At 50.1% G+C, this 20,878-nt stretch overlaps 1 protein-coding gene across 2 annotated transcripts in view; it reads right to left on the reverse strand.

The window, feature by feature from the left end:
- Positions 1-20,878, reverse strand: part of TECPR2 (tectonin beta-propeller repeat containing 2) — a 98,891-nt gene that overhangs the window by 38,981 nt on the left and 39,032 nt on the right. For both annotated transcript variants that reach the window (XM_082838130.1, XM_082838129.1), the window contains exons 7-14: positions 18,897-19,029; positions 15,275-15,580; positions 13,367-14,340; positions 11,192-11,375; positions 8,963-9,136; positions 5,442-5,622; positions 4,105-4,246; positions 442-682 (exon numbers count right to left, since the gene is read on the reverse strand). In XM_082838130.1, coding sequence (XP_082694256.1) covers positions 442-682; positions 4,105-4,246; positions 5,442-5,622; positions 8,963-9,136; positions 11,192-11,375; positions 13,367-14,340; positions 15,275-15,580; positions 18,897-19,029 — 2,335 coding nt within the window. The remainder of the gene's footprint in view (positions 1-441; positions 683-4,104; positions 4,247-5,441; positions 5,623-8,962; positions 9,137-11,191; positions 11,376-13,366; positions 14,341-15,274; positions 15,581-18,896; positions 19,030-20,878) is intronic.

The raw sequence follows: 20,878 nt of genomic DNA on the forward strand, positions 1-20,878 counted from the left end.
ACAAAGCAGGGTTCACTCACAGAAATGAAGCCCCAGTGGGTAAATGTGGATTTACACCTACGTTTACAGATCTGGCCAGAGCCTTGCATTTTCAACAGTGTGGTAATTTTTTCTACTAGGCTCTTTAGGAATGGGAGGATTTTTTCATTTAGCTGGAAACTATTAACATAAAAATGAGCTCCATGTGCTCTTCTTGTAGCCTAATCGGTTCCTAATGGAAACTGATCGCACACCATCCAGACACTGGTATCCAAGTCGTAGGAACGACAGACTAAAAGGAGGGAACTGATAGAAAGCAGAGGGAACGCCTCCATTCCAGACACTTCATACCACTGGCACTAAATTATCTTTTCCACTTGAGCTCATAAGGCTTTTCCTTAAATGCTGCCTCTAAGAGGAGCTGCCTATCAAGCCGGCGTGGAAATGAAGTGATTCACCCACCGATGAGACTTCCTCTAGAGACGTGGATTTCATTCTTGCCCGAGGAGATCCAGACGCCGCTGCTGTTGACCCCTAGAAGGCTCGGCTGGCACTGGAGCTGCTGAGACCACAACGCCATGCGCAGTTTATCCGCCACCTTCTCCACAGGCACCTGGGCTGCTGTGGCCACCGAGTGTGTGGCGTGGATTATGGTCTGGAACAAGCTGCACTGGTCAAACACCACATAGTCTGTGATGCTCGCCTGGAGGGGAGACGGGCAGACACCCTGTCTCAGCACAGCTACAAGCGCCTTCTGTATGCTCACTGCCTGAGAGGTAAGGGCCCGACCCCACCCGTCAAACACCCAGATACCCACGTGCACATTTGTGTGAGGACTGGAGAGGAGTGTGGCAGGACACCCCCCACTGCTGACTGTGATTACTTCCGAGGGGTGGACTCAGAGGGATGTAAGAAAATGTTCACCTTTTATTTTATACACTTTTCTATTACATGGACCTGTTACAAAGAGCATGTATTATTTTTATGATTATCACCCCCTCGCACCCTATAAGTCTTTTATTCTAATCAGTGAGAAAGGATTATTTTGTTTTTAAAATTTAGGAATTTCTAATGGACAAGTGTACAATACTTAGGATCATAATACGGGTTTAAAAAGAAGCAATTCATGCCCTAACTGGGCCTGTTACTAATCAGGCCAGAAGGACAGCACAGACAGGACCTGTCCTGGACGTGCAGAGTGCACCTGGGCTCAGATTCGAGACACGCTTCTCTCACATTCCTGCAAGAGATCTTTCCCCAGGGTGCCGCCCTCTTAGGAAGCCTCTCCCTTGCCGCCAGCTCCGGCTGTTAGAAAGCGCTCTGACTCTGCGGGACTTTCCACGTACTTCTGCCCTGCCGGGTTGGGTTACAGAGAACGTCACCGCCCTCCGCCTAGGACAGCCCCGTGCAGGCCACACTCCCAGGTCACGCACAGCGAAGTGCTGAGTGAAAGTGACACCACTTAGGATAGGGAACTTACCATATAATAAACAAAACACACAGAAAGGAAACTATCATAAAACCCAGCACTGTAGTGCATGTGCGATGCGGCCCTTCTTTTCTGTGAAAGGGCTCGCACTGACTGTGAGCTTCTGCCTGCACTGAGGCTTAAGCAAACGGTGTCAGCACGTCAACCCCAAGGCCCTGCTGCGGAGCCCGCGGCCCTGCTTCTCTTGAAGAGCAGAGCACGTGCCAGCCTGGCTAGGCGGACTCCATCAGAGCCCACAGGACGCTGGGCAGGTACCTGGGGACCAGTGCCACGCTGCCGTGTGATGGCCCAGGAGCTCTGCCCTTCCTCGGGGTGTATGACGCCAGGCCACACAGAAAGTCTGTGACAGGCTCAGTCCCAGCACCCAGCATTGGCAGATAAGCAGGATGCAAATTAACAAAAAGAAAAGAAAGGTTTAACAGCCCAACATAATGCTGGCTCTAGCACTACAGAGAAATCAATCTTATAGTAAATAAAATAACTCTGTTTCCAAACACCTCAGAGATGATTCTGTCAAATTTCTCTGAAGACAATGTTCTGAATATTATGATAAAATGATAACTAGTTTTCTTTAGGTTACTTAAAGACAGAATTTAGTACATACGCTACACTTGAGTGTGTGTGTGTGTGTATAAAACCATATAATACGGTTACAAATACAGGGAGGATACTTTTGAATCAATTGTATAACTTTTCAAATAGTACCTGGCATATTAAATTAGAGACTGCGTATATACACACATACTCATCAAAGAGCAAACACAACTTACTTTTCCACATCCTCATGTGAAAGACCTGAGAGCGGCCACTGGAAGACCTGCCCTCGATGAGGCAAGTCTCAGGCGACAATAACACCTGAACCAATCAATGGAGACAGAACACTCAAGAGCTGCTGTGTACCCCACAGCCGCCGATGCCAGCACAGCCTTACCTGCCACGCTGGGGAACCACGGGCGCTACGTTTACACTGAGTGGTACCAAAAGGGCAAAAGTTAGCTTGATTATGCCTTACTACTTCTTTCTTTTTTTAAATTTCTTTTTGTTTATTTTATTTATTTATTTTCGGCTGCACTGGGTCTTCGTTGCTGCGCGCGGGCTTTCTCTAGTTGCGGCGAGCAGGGCTATTCTTTTTTTTCTTGACAAGAAAGTAGGGTTTATTGGTGGGCATGGGCAGGGAGGGGGCAGCGCCAAGCCTCTCACGAGTGCAGGGCCCGCCATTTGTCCAGGGGGCCACGATTAGGGATGTACTTGACCCCAAAGCCATATGGGATGAGCCACTTTTCTGCCACCATGTTTTCAAATTAATCTGCATTAAACTTAGTAAATCCCCACTTCTTGGAGATGTGGATCTTCTGGCGGCCAGGGAACTTGAACTTGGCCCTGTGGAGGGCCTCAATCACATGCTCCTTGTTCTGCAGCTTGGTGCGGATGGACATTATGACCTGGCCAATGTGGACCCTGGCCACTGTGCCCTGGGGCTTTCCAAAGGCACCACGCATACCTGTCTGGAGCCTAGACTGGGGACAGCATGTCAGTCATGAATGTCCACTGGAAAGGGCTGTCTCCAGGGTCCCTTAGGGCAGCCCACACAGGCAACAGGCCGCACACACTACCGAGGAGGCTGCTGTTTGCAACCACTGTGCACCAGGCCCCCATGGGGAAAAGAGCACAGGCGGCTTAACTGGCTGCAAAGGGCTACTCTTGGTTGCGGTGTGCAGGCTTCTCACTGCAATGGCTTCTCTTGTTGTGGAACACGGGCTCTAGGCATGCGGGCTTCAGCAGTTGTGGGTCGCAGGCTCCAGAGCGCAGGCTCAGTAGTTGTGGCGCATGGGCTTAGTTGTTCGGCGGCATGTGGGATCTTCCTGGACCAGGGCTCGAACCCATGTCCCCTGTATTGGCAGGTGGATTCTTAACCACTGTGCCACCAGGGAAGCCCCTACCTTACTATTTCTCAAAGTGTTTACTTTTCTGGGGGCATGTAGGAAAATTCCCCTTTCTTCGTTGAAATACCATTTACTTACGAGGCCTTTTGTACAAGCAGAGATAGTGAATTTTAATTGTGGGTTGGGTTTTTCACATCTATTGTCTAATCTCGCTTCTTCTTAATACATTCCTCCAGAATTAATCATTATTATTATCTAGGTCTTCAAATGGCTATCGATGGATTTATTTGGCATATAATGACAAATTTCTAAATAACACCAAAATTAAAAAATAAATAAACAAAGCCTACATATTTAAGCAAAAAGAGCTTCACAAGTTACGTCCTGTGATGAAATCCCTGATAATTCTTTTTTTTTACATTGAAGTATAGTTGATTTACAATGCTGTGTTAGTTACTGCTGTACAGCAAAGTGATTCAGGTATACATATGTATACATTCTTTCTCTTTTAATATTCTTTTCCATTATGGTTCATCATAGGATATTGAATACAGTAGAGCCTTGTTGTGCCCTGATATTTCTAGTGTGCTCAAATACAGCAAAGTCTAACTCATCCAATAGTAAAAGCGAACACCGTTTATTTACTCCAAGCCCCCAATCTCTTTAGGGAAAAGAGAGGGGCTGTAAGAGGGAGAGCAGAGCCCCCGACTCAGGGAGGCACCCAGGCACGTGGCCCGAGAGCTCAACACCTACTTGCCACCAGTGGTCGTCATCCCCTTGGGGCTTCTTGGAAACGACGCCAGTTCTGAACCACAGGTGTCCTCGGACGTCCAAGGCCCACAGGGTCTGTTGGTCCCCGAGAGTGATACAGACAGGTTCCAAAGCCTGCCTTTCACTGGAAACGAGGAAGAGAGCGTGGAGTCAGCACCCGCATTCATGGCCCCCAGCGCGCCTAGGATGCCGGCATCAAGCGTCCTGGGGGGCTCAGTGTGGGACAAGAGACAAGTTCCGAGGAACGAAGCTTGAGTTTCGAGTTAAACGACTGTGCGATATATACTGTTCCGAAGCGAGGGGGCGTCTGAAGAATCCCTGAAGGCCCAGGACGGTAGGGGGAGCTCTTAAGGGAAACTAACCCAGGGAAGAAGAGAGCAGGCTCATGAGGGATTTCAGGCCCCGAGTGGCCCATCTCCCCACCCCTGCCTTCACCAATTAAGCGAACAGAAACTCCGCAGCGTGCCAGGCTGTGTTGGGCAGCTGCAGCCTGGCAGACGCTGCCCACTCTGCGGGCAACGCCCTCCTCCCACCCAGCCGGTGACGTCCCCACCAGCTTCGAGGCTGAGCTGCGGGTCCACTCTGCACGGTGCCTGCCTGACCTCTGCAGGGGGAGCCGAGGCGTCCTCGGTGCTGCTCGTCCCTCTCCAGCTCGGGACCATCTACACTAACTGGCGTTGGTTGCCCCAGATGGGGAGCTCTTCGAGGGCTGGGCAGGGTCACGTTCACTCAGTGCTCACAACAGGTGCTCACTCAAACTTACTGGGTTGCTCAATTCAAACCGAGAATATCCTAATCTAATTTTCCTAAAGACTACTGATAATTTCACACCAGCAAAATGATCTGACAGTAACTCTTTAATTAAAATTTTGACTGGTAGAAAGTAACCAAATAAATTGCAATTCAGAGATTAACTTCAACTGACTAGGAGGATAATAAAGAAAAATATTTGGCCTTAAGTCATCTGAGACTCTAAACAGAAACTATCTGACACTGGGCAGTTCTCTAGAAAGACCATCACGAGAGACTCGTGACCGTGTGGGGCTTGAGATTACACATGAGGGCAGTAACATTTTTAAAACTGAGCTCTGACCCAAGGTCCAGTCTGCCAGTCAGAAGGAGGCACAGAGTGTCTTCAAGGTCAGGCTGCTGAAACTGGCTCTGGCAATCCCAGAGAACACCACGACCGTGGAAACCTTCAGGGAACCAGCTCTGCCCAGGAGAGGCTCACATGGGTCCCTTAAGAAGAGTCAAGTTAACAAAGAACAGACAGTGGGACAGATAGGACGCTGAAAATGTGTCTGCTCCTCCCCCGATACCTGACGATGTCACATTTCCAGCGCTCCCCTTCGGGGCAGAAGCTGCTCACACCCTCCCGGTACAGGAGTGCCCTCTGCTCCGTCAGCGCCCACACCACGCTGTTTCGGGCTGCGACCTGCGACAGTGGGTATGGACAGTCAACCTTTACGGCTCTGGCACAGGGGCGATCCACGCTGAGACCTGCCGGGGAGAAGGACAGGAAGCCCCCAGAGACACACAGTCAGGACTTCACACCTCATTTTCATTCTGTTTGCTTATTTTTTGGTATTTTGCTATATCCTTTCATAATAAGTACTTTCTCTTTTCAAGGTCTAGTCAACATAAAATAGTTAGATTGTGCTTAAATATAATATCCATCTGAACTGTTTTCAGATGCCCTTTGAAAACTGGAGGAATAACAATTCCGAATCCTCTGGTGTCCCAAAGTAGCTAAAAATGTTCCGAAAGAACGTGAAAGCCCAGTGCAGGAGAGCAGCCAGCTCCGGAGCCAGGAGGGCCCAGGCCCAGAGGAGCCAGTACCAAGGGACGTCTTCTGTGGCTGTGCCCCTCAGAGCCTCAGCTGCCACTAGACCCACAGGGATCTGAGGGCTCCAGGCAACCTCTGCAGAGCACCTCCAACAGGGTGGTTCCCCTCCGCCTGCTTTGTACGTGGTACGCGGTGTTTCCACTAATAAAATGAAAACCCCGAAATTCCTAGATGGAAGGTGAGGGCCAGAGCTCAGGGTCCCCGACTCCCCATCCAGGGCTCTTCCCCCACCTCTTTGCAATCTCTGTCTAATGAGCTTCAAGGCCACTCGTAAGGGAGCTGGCACAACAGCTGTTACCTAAAGCCCCGTATTATTCCACAGCCTCAGCCTGCGGTCAGGGCTCGGAAGTCAGCATGCTCCCTGCCCGATCACAACAGCACCCTACGGTATCACAGCCCTTGGGCTGCATTTCCTCAAACTCAGCTAGGTAGGAATCACCTCCTGGACTTCTTACACTGCAAACCTTCAGGACAACCCTGGAGACTCTAAGCCAGTAGCTCTGGGTGGTTTGAGCTTGTCTGCAACCACTGCCCAGGTGACTCCTAAGGCCCTCCTCACCCCCAGGCCAGAAGCACCCTGTTTCCCCAGCAGGAACGAAACTCAGATGCCACTGGAAGTTGGACATGCGTATGCTTTTCCAGCTATTTTTCACTTTCAAGGGAGACATAGGAACCAGGCTGGAGAGACCAGGGCCGGCATGTGGCCCAGAGCTGGCCAGGCTGCCCTCTGGGCTCAAGCAGGACCTGCTAGGATGCCGGCTCTCCCACATCTGAGAGCGAGCCAGATGTTCAAGGGCTTTCAATCTCAGAGAATCGAATATTTGCAAATGAAGCAACTGACAAAGGATTAATCTCCAAAATCTACAAGCAGCCCATGCAGCTCAATACCAAAAAAACAAACATCCCAATCCAAAAATGGGCAGAATACCTAAACAGACATTTCTGCAAAGATATACAGACTGCCAACAAACACATGAAAGGATGCTCAACATCACTAATCATTAGAGAAATGCAAATCAAAACTACAATGAGGTATCACCTCATACCAGTCAGAATGGACATCATCAAAAAATCTACAAACAATAAATGCTGGAGAGGGTGTGGAGAAAAGGGAACCCTCCTGCACTATTGGTGGGAATGTAAATTGATACAGCCACTATGGAGAACAGTATGGAGGTTCCTTAAAAAACTACAAATAGAACTACCATATGACCCAGCAATCCCACTACTGGGCATATACCCTGAGAAAACCATAACTCAAAAACAGTCATGTACCAAAATGTTCATTGCAGCTCTGTTTACAATAGCCAGGATGTGGAAGCAACCTAAGTGTCCATCAACAGATGAATGGATAAAGAAGATGTGGCACATGTATACAGTGGAATATTACTCAGCCATAAAAGGAAATGAAATTGATTTATTTGTAGTGAGGTGGATGGACCTAGAGTCTGTCATAGAGAGTGAAGTAAGTCAGAAGGAGAAAGACAAATACCGTATGCTAACACATATACATGGAATCTAAAAAAAAACCCCAAAAGGTTTTGAAGAACCTAGGGGCAAGACAAGAATAAAGACGCAGACATAGAGAATGGACCTGAGGATGTGGGGAGGGGGAAGCGTAAGCTGGGACAAAGTGAGAGTGGCATGGATATATACACAACCAAATGTAATACAGATAGCTAGTGGGAAGCAGCCGCATGGCACAGGGAGATCAGCTCGGTGCTTGGTGACCACCTATAGGGGTGGGATAGGGAGGGTGGGAGGGAGACACAAGAGGGAGGAGATATGGGGACGTATGTATATGTACAGCTGAGTCACTTTGTTATAAAGCAGAAATTAACACACCACTGTAAAGCAATTATACTCTAATAAAAGATGTTAAAAAAAAATCTCAGAGAATCGTCCCTGGCTGACAGTTCATAACAGAGATTAAAACCTTCTCTTGGGGGGCTTCCCTGGTGGTGCAGTAGTTAAGAATCCACCTGCCAACACAGGGGACACGGGTTCGAGCCCTGGTTCGGGAAGATCCCACATGCCACGGAGCAACTAAGCCCGTGTGCTGCAACTACTGAGCCTGCGCTCTAGAGCCCATGAGCCACAACTACTGAAGCCTGCATGCCTAGAGCCTGTACTCTGCAACAATGAGAAGCCCTCACATCCCAACCAAGAGTAGACCCCACTCGCCACAACTAGAGAAAACCTGCGTACAGCAATGAAGACCCAATGCGGTCAATAAATAAATAAATAAAATATATCTATTTTAAAAAAACAAACCTTTTCTTGGAATCAGCAATATTAAATGGTTAAAAGATTGATATTTACATAAATCTATTATGGCCTCTTGACATCCGAAAAAGAGCTCCTGCCCCGTAATCGTTTCCAGGTACTGGTGAATCACATTGCTTTTGGAAACCCATATCTCATTTTGCTGACAGTACGTAAACACTGACTCTCATTACAGTTTATTTTTAAAAAACAAGTCCCACTGTGTCTCTTCCAGCTGCTAAAGGTCACCCCTCTCAGGGCAGTTTCCTAGGATGAGATAAACTCCTATTTAGAGCAAATTATCTCTCATTGTTTTTTCCTGACCCACGTGTAAATAAGCGTATAGAAGCAGGGCTTTGACCTGGCTGAAAAAATCCAGCCATAAGTTAAAGGGAAAAATGATTCTAATGCCATTTCTCTGTTCTTCTTTCCTCTTCAGATCTGATACTGCAGGATAAGGGATACGCAATGGTGAGCTGTAAGGAGAATACGATTCTGTTTCTGTGCCTCGCTAAATAATTCTATTAATTCCTGCCCTAAGTTTGTCCTGGGTTGAATGTGAGTCAGTAGCAGAAAACTGCTAATAGATTCCAACAGCAAATACTCTCTTTCCAGAAGTGTTTTCATTTAAATTGACTTCTAGCTTCTTGGTCACTGTCTCTAAGCACGTCGCTACCAAAGCGCAATCACACCAGATCCCACGGGTGCTGGGGCGCCGGCTGCAGCTACCTGTCTGTAGGTACAGGTCCCCATTTGTCCTGATGATCCAGGCCGTGTCATCGCTCAGGGCCACAAACACCGCCTGGGGCAGAGCTTCGTACCAGTGACGCTTCCCCTTGATGGTCACTTTTCCACAAGCAAAGGCTCGGTTAGATTTCTGTTCAATCTTCCAGAGAAGGGCTCCTGTGGAAATAAAAATTATATTCACTGTCCAATAAATACTGAGAATTTTCACCCCCAAAAGTCCATTCTGGGTGCTGTGGGGAAGAGAGATTTCTACAACACCCCCCCCTTTGCTTGTACCCCGAATGGGGAAAGAGCCTGCGGCGCCGAGGTCTGAACCCCTGCCACCATCCCCCACCGTGTGGCTTGGGGCTCATGTCTCCAAGCCTCATTTCCTCATCTGTGAAATGGGATCGTCTGCCCTGTACAGGCTGCTAGGAAGGCTGCAGGTGAGGCTGTATCAAGGACACAGCACACAGAGCGGGCGCATCAGAGGCACTCATCACACGGCAGAGAGGCACCACCGGCACTGCTAGGTGTGCCAGGTGAGGGCCCTAAACGACCTTCGGGAGGCACAGTTAGTGTCCTGAGAAAGTCTGAAAGTCCTACAGGGATTCAAAGGGAGTGGGTCAATTCTGGACCAGTCAAATGGATAAGGTGCAGATGGAAAGGAAGCACTCGAGCTGGGCTGTCCCTTTTTTCACTTAGAAAGGGACATAGAAGAAGGGGAGGGAAGGAGAAGGGCAGACAGGAAGGTGGTCTATGGAGATGCAGGTGGCGTCTAAGAAACCATCAGAGTCACCAAGAGCACAGAGGGCTGGACTAGAGGGTCTGGCACGAGGTGCCAAGGGAGGTGTGGGAAGCGGGGCGGCGGCCAAGCCCGCGGCCCCCAGGGTGCCCACGCTGGACGGGGCCCTCAGCCACAGCACCAACCCTGGTGGAGACAGAGCTCCTGCTAGAGTAGCGCGAGACTGAATCGTTTGGAAACACACAGTAATTCACATAATCAGGAAAAAACCGAAGCTTATAAATGGCTGGGGAGATGCACCCAAAGGTAAATGAGAGGAAAAGAATTAAAACCCATAATTATATAAAGCCAGCTAATGGGACAGGCTATTATCTTAGTCTCTAAGGAAAAATATTTTTCAAAGAGATAAAGAGATAGAACAAAACAACCCTGAACAAACTGGTATTTTGCGTAGTGACAAAGACCAGGAGAGTTAGAGGAAATCCATCTCAAAGCACAGAGGGCGAGGGGAGGTCACAGGCTCAGTGTTGTCTGCCTTGCATTCCAACGTCCTAACAGTAAACCAGCTACGATACACATACACACTTCTGTTCCACTCGCCATCCCCCAAACAGGTGAAGCGGCCAACACTGTGACAAACAAGCAAATTATTCTGTATAGATGAGGAGGTAGAACCTCATCCAGGAAGCGTCTGCTCCAGCTCACTGAGAATGGCCTGATCGTGGCATGAAGGAAGGCAGGCATTTTCTTTTCACACTCAGGGAGTAGATTATTCACCCAAAGCATATATATAGCTCATTACAGAGTAATTTCTAAGAAAGAAATCAAACGATCCAAACTTATCCAACACAACCGCGGGCCCATCTTCATTAGTTCAGCTGCTTCAAAGCAACACTAAGGGACTTCCCTGGTGGCACAGTGGTTCAGAATCCGCCTGCCAGTGCAGGGGACACAGGTTCGAGCCCTGGCCCGGGAAGATCCCACATGCCGCGGAGCAACTAAGCCTGTGCTCTAGAGCGCACGAGCCACAACTACTGAGCCCACGTGCCACAACTACTGAGGCCTGCGCACCTAGAGCCTGTGCTCCCCGAGAAGCCATTGCAAGAAGCCTGTGCACTGCAACGAAGACCCGACGTAGCCAAAAATAAATAAATAAATAAGTTTTAAAACAACAACACTAAGAAACAGAAACAGATTTATTTTTATAAGGCATTTGTATGTTAATATTTCTAAAAAAAACCCTCAAAAATGGAAGCTATTTGTCTAACTTACAAAACATGTTCATGTGTTACCACTGCAATTAATAAAAAAACCAAAAACTGAACTGCAATTACACTATTTTCAGTTGATGTCAAATGCAGCAATCCGCGTTCTTTGGAGAAAACCCCTCAAACCTGCGGGGAAAAGGCAAGTCTGTTAAATGGACTGGTCCCTGTGTGCTCGGGCCTCTACACCTGGGGCAAGAAGCAGGGAGCTGGGAGGCGAACCTGAGGGCGAGACTGCCACCTGCTGGACGGCATCTTCAAACTTCTGCCAGCGCAGCCCAGCGCCCGGCAACGCGCTGCAGAACAGGCCGCCTTTGTAGTCCAGGCACCAAATGTACTTCTCGGAGACCGCCAAGCTGAGAATGCCGTAGCCCGGCCCGGAGTAACCCATCCAGCTTTCTGCAAACTAACAAGGACAGAGCCTGCTGAGTTCTGCGGCAGAGGACACAGCTGCATGTGTCGTACTGTCGTCAATAAGAAAAGTGTGCAATCACTTAAGTCGGCCCTCTATCTCTCGACCAGCTCTAACAGAAACATTGTGAAGTGGGAGCGGCTGTCCCCTACAAAGACCCCATAACGTTCCTGGAAAACAGTCTGTCACAGATACTACAACCTCTTCCCTCACCTAGGGCTTACATTCAAAGGATCTGGTTTTATTCTAGGGATACCTCACTTCCCACTTGTATGCAAATTGATTTTTGTACAGCTAATCATTAGAGATGTGTTAGGAGAAATGGCACTACCACTATCTTTGTTTTTTTCACCATATTGTTTTAAGCGCTGATCCAATCATCGGACACGTGGCACATCATGTGGTTGATGGAAATCTGGCCAAGACACTGCCTGACTGAATCTTGTAGATTAAGGTTTAGATGTTAGGGTTCTTTTAAAAATCAAAGCTAAATAAAGTGTGCACTTTAACAGCTTTCCAAAACTGCAAAAGAAACCCATGTATTTGCACAATCACCCACACATGGACGTTCACTGCTTCACAGAGTTTGGCACCCAACCCCTCTCGATCTGGCCCTGGCTCACCAGGACACGCCTTACCCACCCCCCAACGCAACAAAATGTGGCTTTCCAGCTCTCTGGAGGGGGACAAGGGGGGGAGCGGTGAAGGCTGGGGGAGGTCCTCAGAGTACCAGGTGCCCTCTCACCTAGGACTTTTCTAAAGTTCTGGTCTAGAATGCCAACTGCCCACGCCCTCGGCTCAGCTGCTTGGCTCCTGCCATGGTTGGTGGGCACCGCGCCCCTCCTGCACTTTGCTCATCACCATCGCCCGAGTTCCACTCAACTGGGAGGATCTGCACACGTGTCCAGGACTCTTGAGATCCACGACTGCCTGTCACGGGCACTGCAGCATCCCCAGCGCCCGACGCAGAGCCTGGCAGCCGAAGGCACTCCCGAAAGGGTGAATGCGCGGAAGACTGAGTGAAAGGGCATTCTGTCTTAAAACAAATAAGCAGGACGGCTCGCTTTCGAGACAGGACAGACAGCACAGAGGCTCGCGAGAGAGGGCCCTGGCCCCACGTGCCGCGCGACCTGGCGAGAGCCATTCATCTGTCTGAGTCTCCACTGCCTCCTGTGAAACGGGAGCACCTAGTTTGTGGGTTTTGTTCTTCGAGCAGTATGTGAGTTAAACTTGTAAAGTGCTTAGCACGGCACCTGGCACACGGTGAGAGCCGCCCCAATGTCACACGTCATTAGGACGCAGAGAATCCAGAGGCACATCTGGGGAAAGCACACGTGGCTGCATAAGTTCACATGCACGATCCACACCTCATCCACTTAGCAGTAAGGGTTACAACACACAGTTAGTTCTGAACCCAAATACATCTACATAATAATTACTTGCTAAGGAAACAGGCACTTTGTAAAAGCCACTTTTTTATATAAAATGACCAAGAATGGCTAATAATCGTCTTTTAATTGCACAGGCTAGGTAGAACCCGACCCAGGAAACTGTACAGCCTGCAGGGGAGCCCTGGCGCCGCTGTTTGGAGGTCAGGGAGACGCGGCTCCTCGAGACGCTTGTCTGCGGGGCAGCGCCTTCCCCTCCACAAGTGGACGGGCCTCTCGCCACTGGTTTCTGGGAGCGGCCCCCAGGCCCATCCAGCCATCCTCTGGGATGACTAGCACTAGCTGCCCATGCTGGGCCGGCCCTGCCGAAATCAACAAGGAGAGGCTGCTTTTGTTGGTAAAGTGGGTAACTGAGCAGGGGTGACAGGTCAGCAGGAGTCCAAGCCATTCTAGATCCCTGCGCTGGAAATCCCCCAAAGGCAGACTTCCAAACACCTCTGGCATACGGGTTTTACAGTAGGAATATAATTTCTTTGCATAAACAGGAAAATATAATCAGTTCACCAATGATTTCCCTTAAGAAAGGAGCGCACATACCTCCTCTGACTTCAGCAGCCCGGGCTCGTCTGTGCCCGGCGGGTGCAGGTCCTGCAGGGAGCGGCTCCCTGCCAGCTCTGTCACGCTCGTCTCCGAGGATGAAGAGGGCAGCCCGTGGGCATAGATGTCCTCCTCGTCACTGGACGTCAACGCCTGGTCCCGTGAGGGCTGCTCATGGGCGCTGGCCACCGAGGCAGAGACCCAGCGAGGCCGTCGTCCTCCTGCACTCCCCAAGTCACATTCGGAAGCAGCCATTGCTTTCTGGCCTGTGTCATCGTCAGCAGCAGCGTGCCGGGGACTCGAGCCGAGGTGGCCTGGGGCCCCCAGGTGCCTCTGGAAGCCCTGCTCTTCACTGGGCTCCTCAGCGCTGGTCCCTGGAAGCCACCGCTCAGCACTGGGAGTCCAGCTGAGGCTGGAAGGCACCAGGGGGGAGCCCTGGAGGGGGGCCTCCGGAAAGGTGCTCTGGGGTTCAACAGGCTCCATGCCCCCCACCTCCCGGGCCTCTGCTGAGCTGCCCCGCTCTCGGCAGGGTGACTGTGTGCTCCTTGGCCCACCGCTCACGGGACAGGGCTCCTCTTCGAGCTCCGCGATGTCATCACTCCCTTCCGCGTCCTCCCTCGGATGCCAGGGTGAACTCAACCCCCCGCTAGGCGGCTGCGTCTTGCCTGCGCCGTCACATAGGGGGATTTCGGTTCTTCCGTCACCTTCCTCATTCAGTGAGTCAGGGGCGGGGAAGGGCGCCTCCAAGACGCTGAACGTTTCGGGGTCGCTGTATTCTGGCAGGACACTGCTGGCCTCACCACTGAGACTGCACTCCTGGTCCGGAGACCCTGCGCTGGACTGATCCACGGTGCTGCCCAAACTCGAGGTCGTGGACAGCAAGTCTGTGCTCAAGGACTGGGGGCTGCCACCAGGACACTCCCAGCAGGGAGTCGACTCAAGGGAACTGGGGCAGGTAGGCCCGCTTCCACCTTCTGTTTAGAAGAAGAGCGTTTAAGGTTAGGTACGAACCTAGTAAGACACTAACTAGAACACATTGGGGCTTAAGACAAACGCGTTTTAAATGAAGGATATCTAACTGGTGAAGAATAAATCTCTTGAGTACAAATTATCCCAACGCAGGGATGCTTTAAATGGATGCAAATATTGCACACACTGACGGGCTCTGAGGCCTCCTTCCGGAAATGTTAACTAAGAAAAACAAAGGAACAAATGGAGCACAGGCCAATTTCTTTTAATTATTAAAATGCTAAGGGATCTGATAACATTTTCCTTCAAAATCGCAGTGATCTTTAGCTAGAGAGGCTCAACAGGCACCAAGAAGTAAAAATTTTTGAAAACTCAGTGTTAAATCCCGTATCTGGGACTTCCCTGGCGGTCCAGTGCTTAGGACTCGGTGCTTCCACTGCCAAGGGCCCAGGTTCAATCCCTGGTTGGGGAACTACGATCCTACAAGCCATGCAGTGCAGCCAAAAAAAAAAAAAAAAAAAAAAAAGAAAAGAAAAGAGAAAAAAAAGCCCATATCTGATGACTGATGACATACCCTACATTAAACATAAATCGATCCATCTAAAGATTTCCATGACCTTCCTTACAGGTTTATAGAATCTCTGGTCTAATAAATGATGTACATGAATAAACAGAAATTTTTACTTAAATATTGAAAAGTGTAACACCCAGACCTGTTAAGCAGGGTGGTATGTTACATTATAGTTTAATGCTTTATGTGTGTGTATAATGTATACGTATTTCACAGTAAAACTCCTTCGAGGAGGAAAGACATTCGCTTTCTGTGCCTTCCAGCGAACGGGCAGTGCTCACTCAGCAAGCAGCAGCCTTCCCAGAGAGTTTGGTAAAAGGCCCCACGGGGGTGGAAGGAGGTCGTGTGTGTTCTGCCGTGGATGGTACCTGTCTTCTTCTTCCTCTTCTTCTTTTTCACTTTGAGAGGCTTCACGATGAGCTCTTGGTCGAAGTCCTCCGAGCTGATCACACTGAACCTCTTCGAGGTGAGCTGGCCGCTCCTGCCCAGCTCGGGAGCCGCCTGAGGCCCGGAGCTGCTGTCAGTGGAGTTGAGCGAGCTGCTCCTGCTTCTGGGCTCGCTGGCCACGGAAGAGCCTCTGAGCCTCGTCTCAGAAGGCGTGGCCCCCGGCGGCTTCTCCGCACGCTGCCCATGGACTTGCTCTGGGCATCCTGACGGCTCCAGACCGTCCCGCACTGAGAAAGAAGAGTCAGTTTTACCATGGTTACTGGAGGGAAAGACGGAGTGCTCTTATTAAGGTTTGCCAGCCCTAAATACCAGCCTGCTAAATTCAGAGAAACCAGCGAAACTAAAAGAATTGTACAACAGGTTCCAACACATGGTTTTTGTTCTCCAGGAAGTTCATGTATCAAAATCAGTCAAATAACTCACAGCAGCTGTCTTTTGTAAATAACTCAAAGTAAGGGACTACCATAAGGTAGAGCATTTCTCACTTCAACTCACAAAATAATATATAAAGGTGAGATGCCTATTAAAAAAGGGCTTGGAAAAAAAATAATAATCAAAAAGAAAAAAGGGCTTAGAGGGAATTCCCTGGTGGTGCGGTGGTTAGGAGTCGGTGCTTTCACTGCTGGGGCCCCCGTGCTGCAGCCAAAAAACTACTCCTCCAGGGACCTTTGAAAAACACACATGTACCTATAATAAAAATTCTCAAAGTTCAAGGAGGGAAAGGTAATTTTTCACCAGCGCAAACTCAAAACAGAGGAGTTCATTAAAGGAGTCCACGTGCGAAGAGGAGAGAGAGCAGAGCAGGACTGGCAGTGGGCTGGTGGGCCTGGCGCTCTGTCCCCACCTCCATGGACACGTCCTCCTTTCAACACGACAGTAGGAGGTTCCAGCCACAGGACCCTCAACACAGGACTGGGGGTCCATTTTGATCCATCCAGCCATCCTTCTGTTACCGAGTACCTACCGCATGCCAGACGCGTTCTAGGCATGGAGACACGGCCCTTACCCAGACAGGTGGGCATTCCTGCCTCGACCGGGGGCCACAAGTGGGGACGAGCAGGGCAGGGAAGTGACTTGCAGAAGGTCACACAAGATTACACAGGCAGATCTTGGTCTGGAGCTGCACCGTCCAGTACAGTAGCCAGCAGCCATGTAGCTCTTTAAATTCAGATTCATAGACATGAAACAAAACTTAAAATCCAGTTCCTCAGCTGCACTCAGCACATTTCGAGTACTCGGCAGCCACGTGTGGGCAGTGTAGTTACAGAGCATCTTCACGCCTGCAGGAAGTCTACTGGCCTCGTGGCTCCTGGTCACTTCTCCCCTGTAAGTGGCACTGCCACTTGGTGACACTGTTAAGGCCCCCAGCTCACAGGCTCAAGAGCAGAGCTCACTCCGTTTCTATGAAAGTTACGACCCTGGAATGATGTTCGCCCCAACCTGCCCTCTGTGACTTAAGAGGTAATTCACTCTCTTCTTGCCATCTCCTGGGAGATTATAAATTCAGGACAGTGACAGCTAGTACTTCATTTTTGTCTTTTTGAGGCTAAATATCTGGCTAAAATGAGGCTGTTTTTTATACTCTCCCAGCAGCCAAACCTTGTATTCTAAGGTTTAAAAGACAAGCGCTATAGCCATGTCCCAGGCAGGCTGCTCCCTCCCGTGCTGGAGGGAGGGAGCCCCACTTCCTGCCCAGGATCTCCGTTGCCTCTCTTGAGGTCACTCAGACATTAGCTGACGCTGGTCAGAGTAGAAACACCAAGGATGGCCCTGTGGGCAAGAGACCCGAGGGAAGCAGTGGCGTGCCCACAGCCATGGCACAGGGCGGGCCCTCCTGACTAACCTGGCGAGGCAGGGGAAACGGCGGCTGAAGCGGATATCTGGACGGTGGCGTGGGGCTTGTCACGTACTACCCCAATCCTCAATTTTCTAATCTGTGAAAGGAGGACACCATTGACTAACATGCTAGGGTCTTCTTCAAACCATGTGCTGTGTTAGGGCCGCAAGGCGAGTCACGAGAGCCTTGCAATCCAAAATCCGTTCTCGCGCAAGGTGAGTGGCGAGGCAGCGGCTCCGGAGCCAGGTGAGTGGCGAGGCAGCGGCTCCGGAGCCAGGTGAGTGGCGAGGCAGCGGCTCCGGAGCCAGGTGAGTGGCGAGGCAGCGGCTCCGGAGCCAGGTGAGTGGCGAGGCAGCGGCTCCGGAGCCAGGTGAGTGGCGAGGCAGCGGCTCCGGAGCCAGGTGAGTGGCGAGGCAGCGGCTCCGGAGCCAGGTGAGTGGCGAGGCAGCGGCTCCGGAGCCAGGTGAGTGGCGAGGCAGCGGCTCCGGAGCCAGGTGAGTGGCGAGGCAGCGGCTCCGGAGCCAGGTGAGTGGCGAGGCAGCGGCTCCGGAGCCAGGTGAGTGGCGAGGCAGCGGCTCCGGAGCCAGGTGAGTGGCGAGGCAGCGGCTCCGGAGCCAGGTGAGTGGCGAGGCAGCGGCTCCGGAGCCACGGAGCAGCGGGCAAAGGGCCCCGGGACGCAGCGAGGAGAGACTGGCCCAACTAAGGCGACTGGAGGAAGTTATCAAAAGTGCGGCGATGCTGACCGAGTCTTGAATGATGAGGGGGAGGGGTGCACAGGGCAGCACCCGAGGAGGGCAGACCTCGTCGGGGAGACCCAGGCAGCAGTGTCAGGACAGGGGCACAGCGAGCGAGGAAGGGCCAAGGCCGCTCCAGCCCCAGGGAGGAAGGTGGCCTGGTTAGGGAAAGGCGGGGGCAGGACGCCTGTGCAACTGCCCAGTGAACTTCAGAGGCCCCACGAGGCGCTGGCATCTGTGGCACTGCCCTCACCTCGGGCATCGGGCCCTCCCGCACGAGGCTGTTCGGAGGACTGGACGAGATCGTGAATGTTAAGTGCTTAGCAGAGTCTGGAAGGTGGTGAGCACAACTCAGTGATGACAAGGCGGGGAGGGGCAGTGGGGCAGGGGCCACACAGCTGTTGTTGCGACCACCAGGAACAAATACATAAAGTACCATGGTCGTGTGCATGCACGACAACACAGAGTAAGGTTCTTTACTCATTAGAATTTGGGCTTAAATATGAATTACCCAAAAAAAGTCAAAAGCACAGAGAATAATCAATACTACAAGGAAGAACTATGTTAAAGGTAAAAAACTGTGTCCCAGGTGACAGACTGAAATGTTCTAAAATCTTATGCATCAATCCCACAGGCTGTCTCAGAGTGTCGGACGGAGATCAGTCAGGTGGGTGCCAAGTTCTCCTTCCTACTCACCCAACCTCCCTGACCTCCAGACCCGCAGAAGCAACTCCACCAAATGTGAGACCCTGGCTGATGTAAGCCTGAAAGCAGGTAACCTTCAAGAAAAGTGTCACAAACCGTCTTTTCAGAATCAAAGGAAACCCTCTGAACACCTCGTTTCGAAAAAGCTACGATCATTTAACGAGCAAAAACATGGTACGTTTTATACATCACAAACTGTAATTACATACATTTTATAACAAATTTTGTAACAAATACATTTTATAACATTTTACAAGAAATACAAACCTATTGATGCTAGTCCTTCAGGCCTGCTTGAAATTCTTATAATGTTCCTGTCTCCCTTTAAGAAAAATATTTCATTTTCTGTGCAGGAAACAGACACGATATCACCTGATCCTTCCAAACCAGCAATTGTGGCCTGTCCAAAAAAAAAAAAAAAAAAAAAAATCACAAAACCAGGCAATAGTAATAGTTCAAATCGTACAAGCATGTGTAGCAATCCAAATAAGTCAGACAACTGCTCTTCGTTGCCATGATTCTGAAACTCAGGGAAATTCAATCAAAGTCAGGTAATACCTGACGGATGTGTGACTGCGTCACAACCCCTGCCAGTAAATTTATGAGACTGAGCGAGCAGTCTCTCCCCGCCTCTCGGCCACCCTCTGAACCGGTCCCCGCCTTGCTCCCCGCTCTCTGATCGCCCTTTTCTGGCTTCAGGTGCCTCAACTGGCCAGTCCAAACCCCAGCCCTGTTCCTCCACGACGTCGCGCGCTCTGCTTGAATTCTTTTCCTGACCCTTATTAACTGGGAGCGTTCCAACTTGATTCAGAGGCCGCCTCCTTGGGAAGCGTCCCTGACGAGCTCACCCTGCTCAGCAATGCCCAGGACTCTTCAGAGCTCACAGCACTTTACACAAACCCCCACCTGGCACGTCTCTCCTGGGCTGGAATGTGTGCTGGCAGGTCTAGGTCCCCTACCGTGCGGAGTCCTGTGGGAGAGACTAATAGGCATTGCAACCCTTGGTTTTGAATGAATAAGTGAGTGAGGGAGGATCCCCCTAACATCACCTGAAAGCAGACAGCAAACAAAACACAGGACATCCCTGACTTAAAAAAAAATTCTTGCTTCTCAGTCAACAGTGCAAATAAGAGACTAGCTCATCATAGAAGAGAAAATGAGTCTCAGTCCTTTGTAAATTCTTAATAATCATGACAGTAGTTTGAAAGCTTTTAATCATGTTGCCATGTAAAGACTGTCTGCTCATGACCAGGTCCTCTGTCTCCACTTCTCCATCTATAAGATGAAGTTAATTATACCTCCTGGGGAAAGCCCTGGGTAAGTGCTCAGAAGAGAGGAACTGATGTACAATTATACCACATCTTGACCCCGCCAATTAACAAGTGCACATTAAGTTCAAATAGTACCCAGAAAAAGAAGAAAAGCTGTGTTCTCTACACCTGAGGAAGAATACAAAAATGTCTTTCAAAACGTTCCTTAAGAAAAGAAACAAACTCAGGGCTAAAAGGCATCTTGGTGATTCCCTAACCCAACTCACCAGTCCCCTCCCCATGTTCCAGGTAGGGAAACCAAGCCAGGCAGACGAGAGACTCCTGGTTATAGGTAGAACCAGACCAGAATCTCCCAGGAAGAAGAAAAAGGTCAGTTTTTCTTTCTACTAAACCAGCAGTACCAGGCATGGCTGATAACAATCATTAAGAAGCCTTGCAGACGAATTTCATTTTCTGTTCACACAACTAAGAAAACCCTTTGATTTCTACAGTGAAGTGCTGCTTATAAAGAAAAGGGCGTCTGTTAGAGGCCTGCTGACTTCAAGAAGGAAGAACGTGAGCAGGATGGGGGTGGGGGGTGAGGAGATGACGTACAAAACAGCAAAAGCTCTGCTCTTAAGAATAAACTGAGACTACACAGCTTTGTTTTTTTTTAATTCCTAATTCCACCTCTGTTGGCAATAACCTCTTACCATCCTGATTTAAACAGAAATTGTTTCCTACCATGATTTAATAATGCTGGAAAAAAAATAACGCTGGAAAGTTGTCCAAATGCATCACTAAGTGGGGAAAAGGGCAAAACAGCGCGGCTCCACGTGGGTAGGAGAAATAAGGGTGAAAGAGCAGGGTGGAAAGAAAGCTAGGGGGAGCCCCGCCCAACGCAGTGTTGCCCTGCGCAGGCCTTGGGGGTGAGTCCCTATCTCACCGTTCCGTCGTGTTTGAGTTTTCATTTAATACGCTCACAGTCATTTGGTAGTC

Source organism: Leucopleurus acutus, assembly GCF_964270905.1.
Source record: "Leucopleurus acutus genome assembly, chromosome: 1".
NCBI classification, from domain to species: domain Eukaryota; kingdom Metazoa; phylum Chordata; class Mammalia; order Artiodactyla; family Delphinidae; genus Leucopleurus; species Leucopleurus acutus.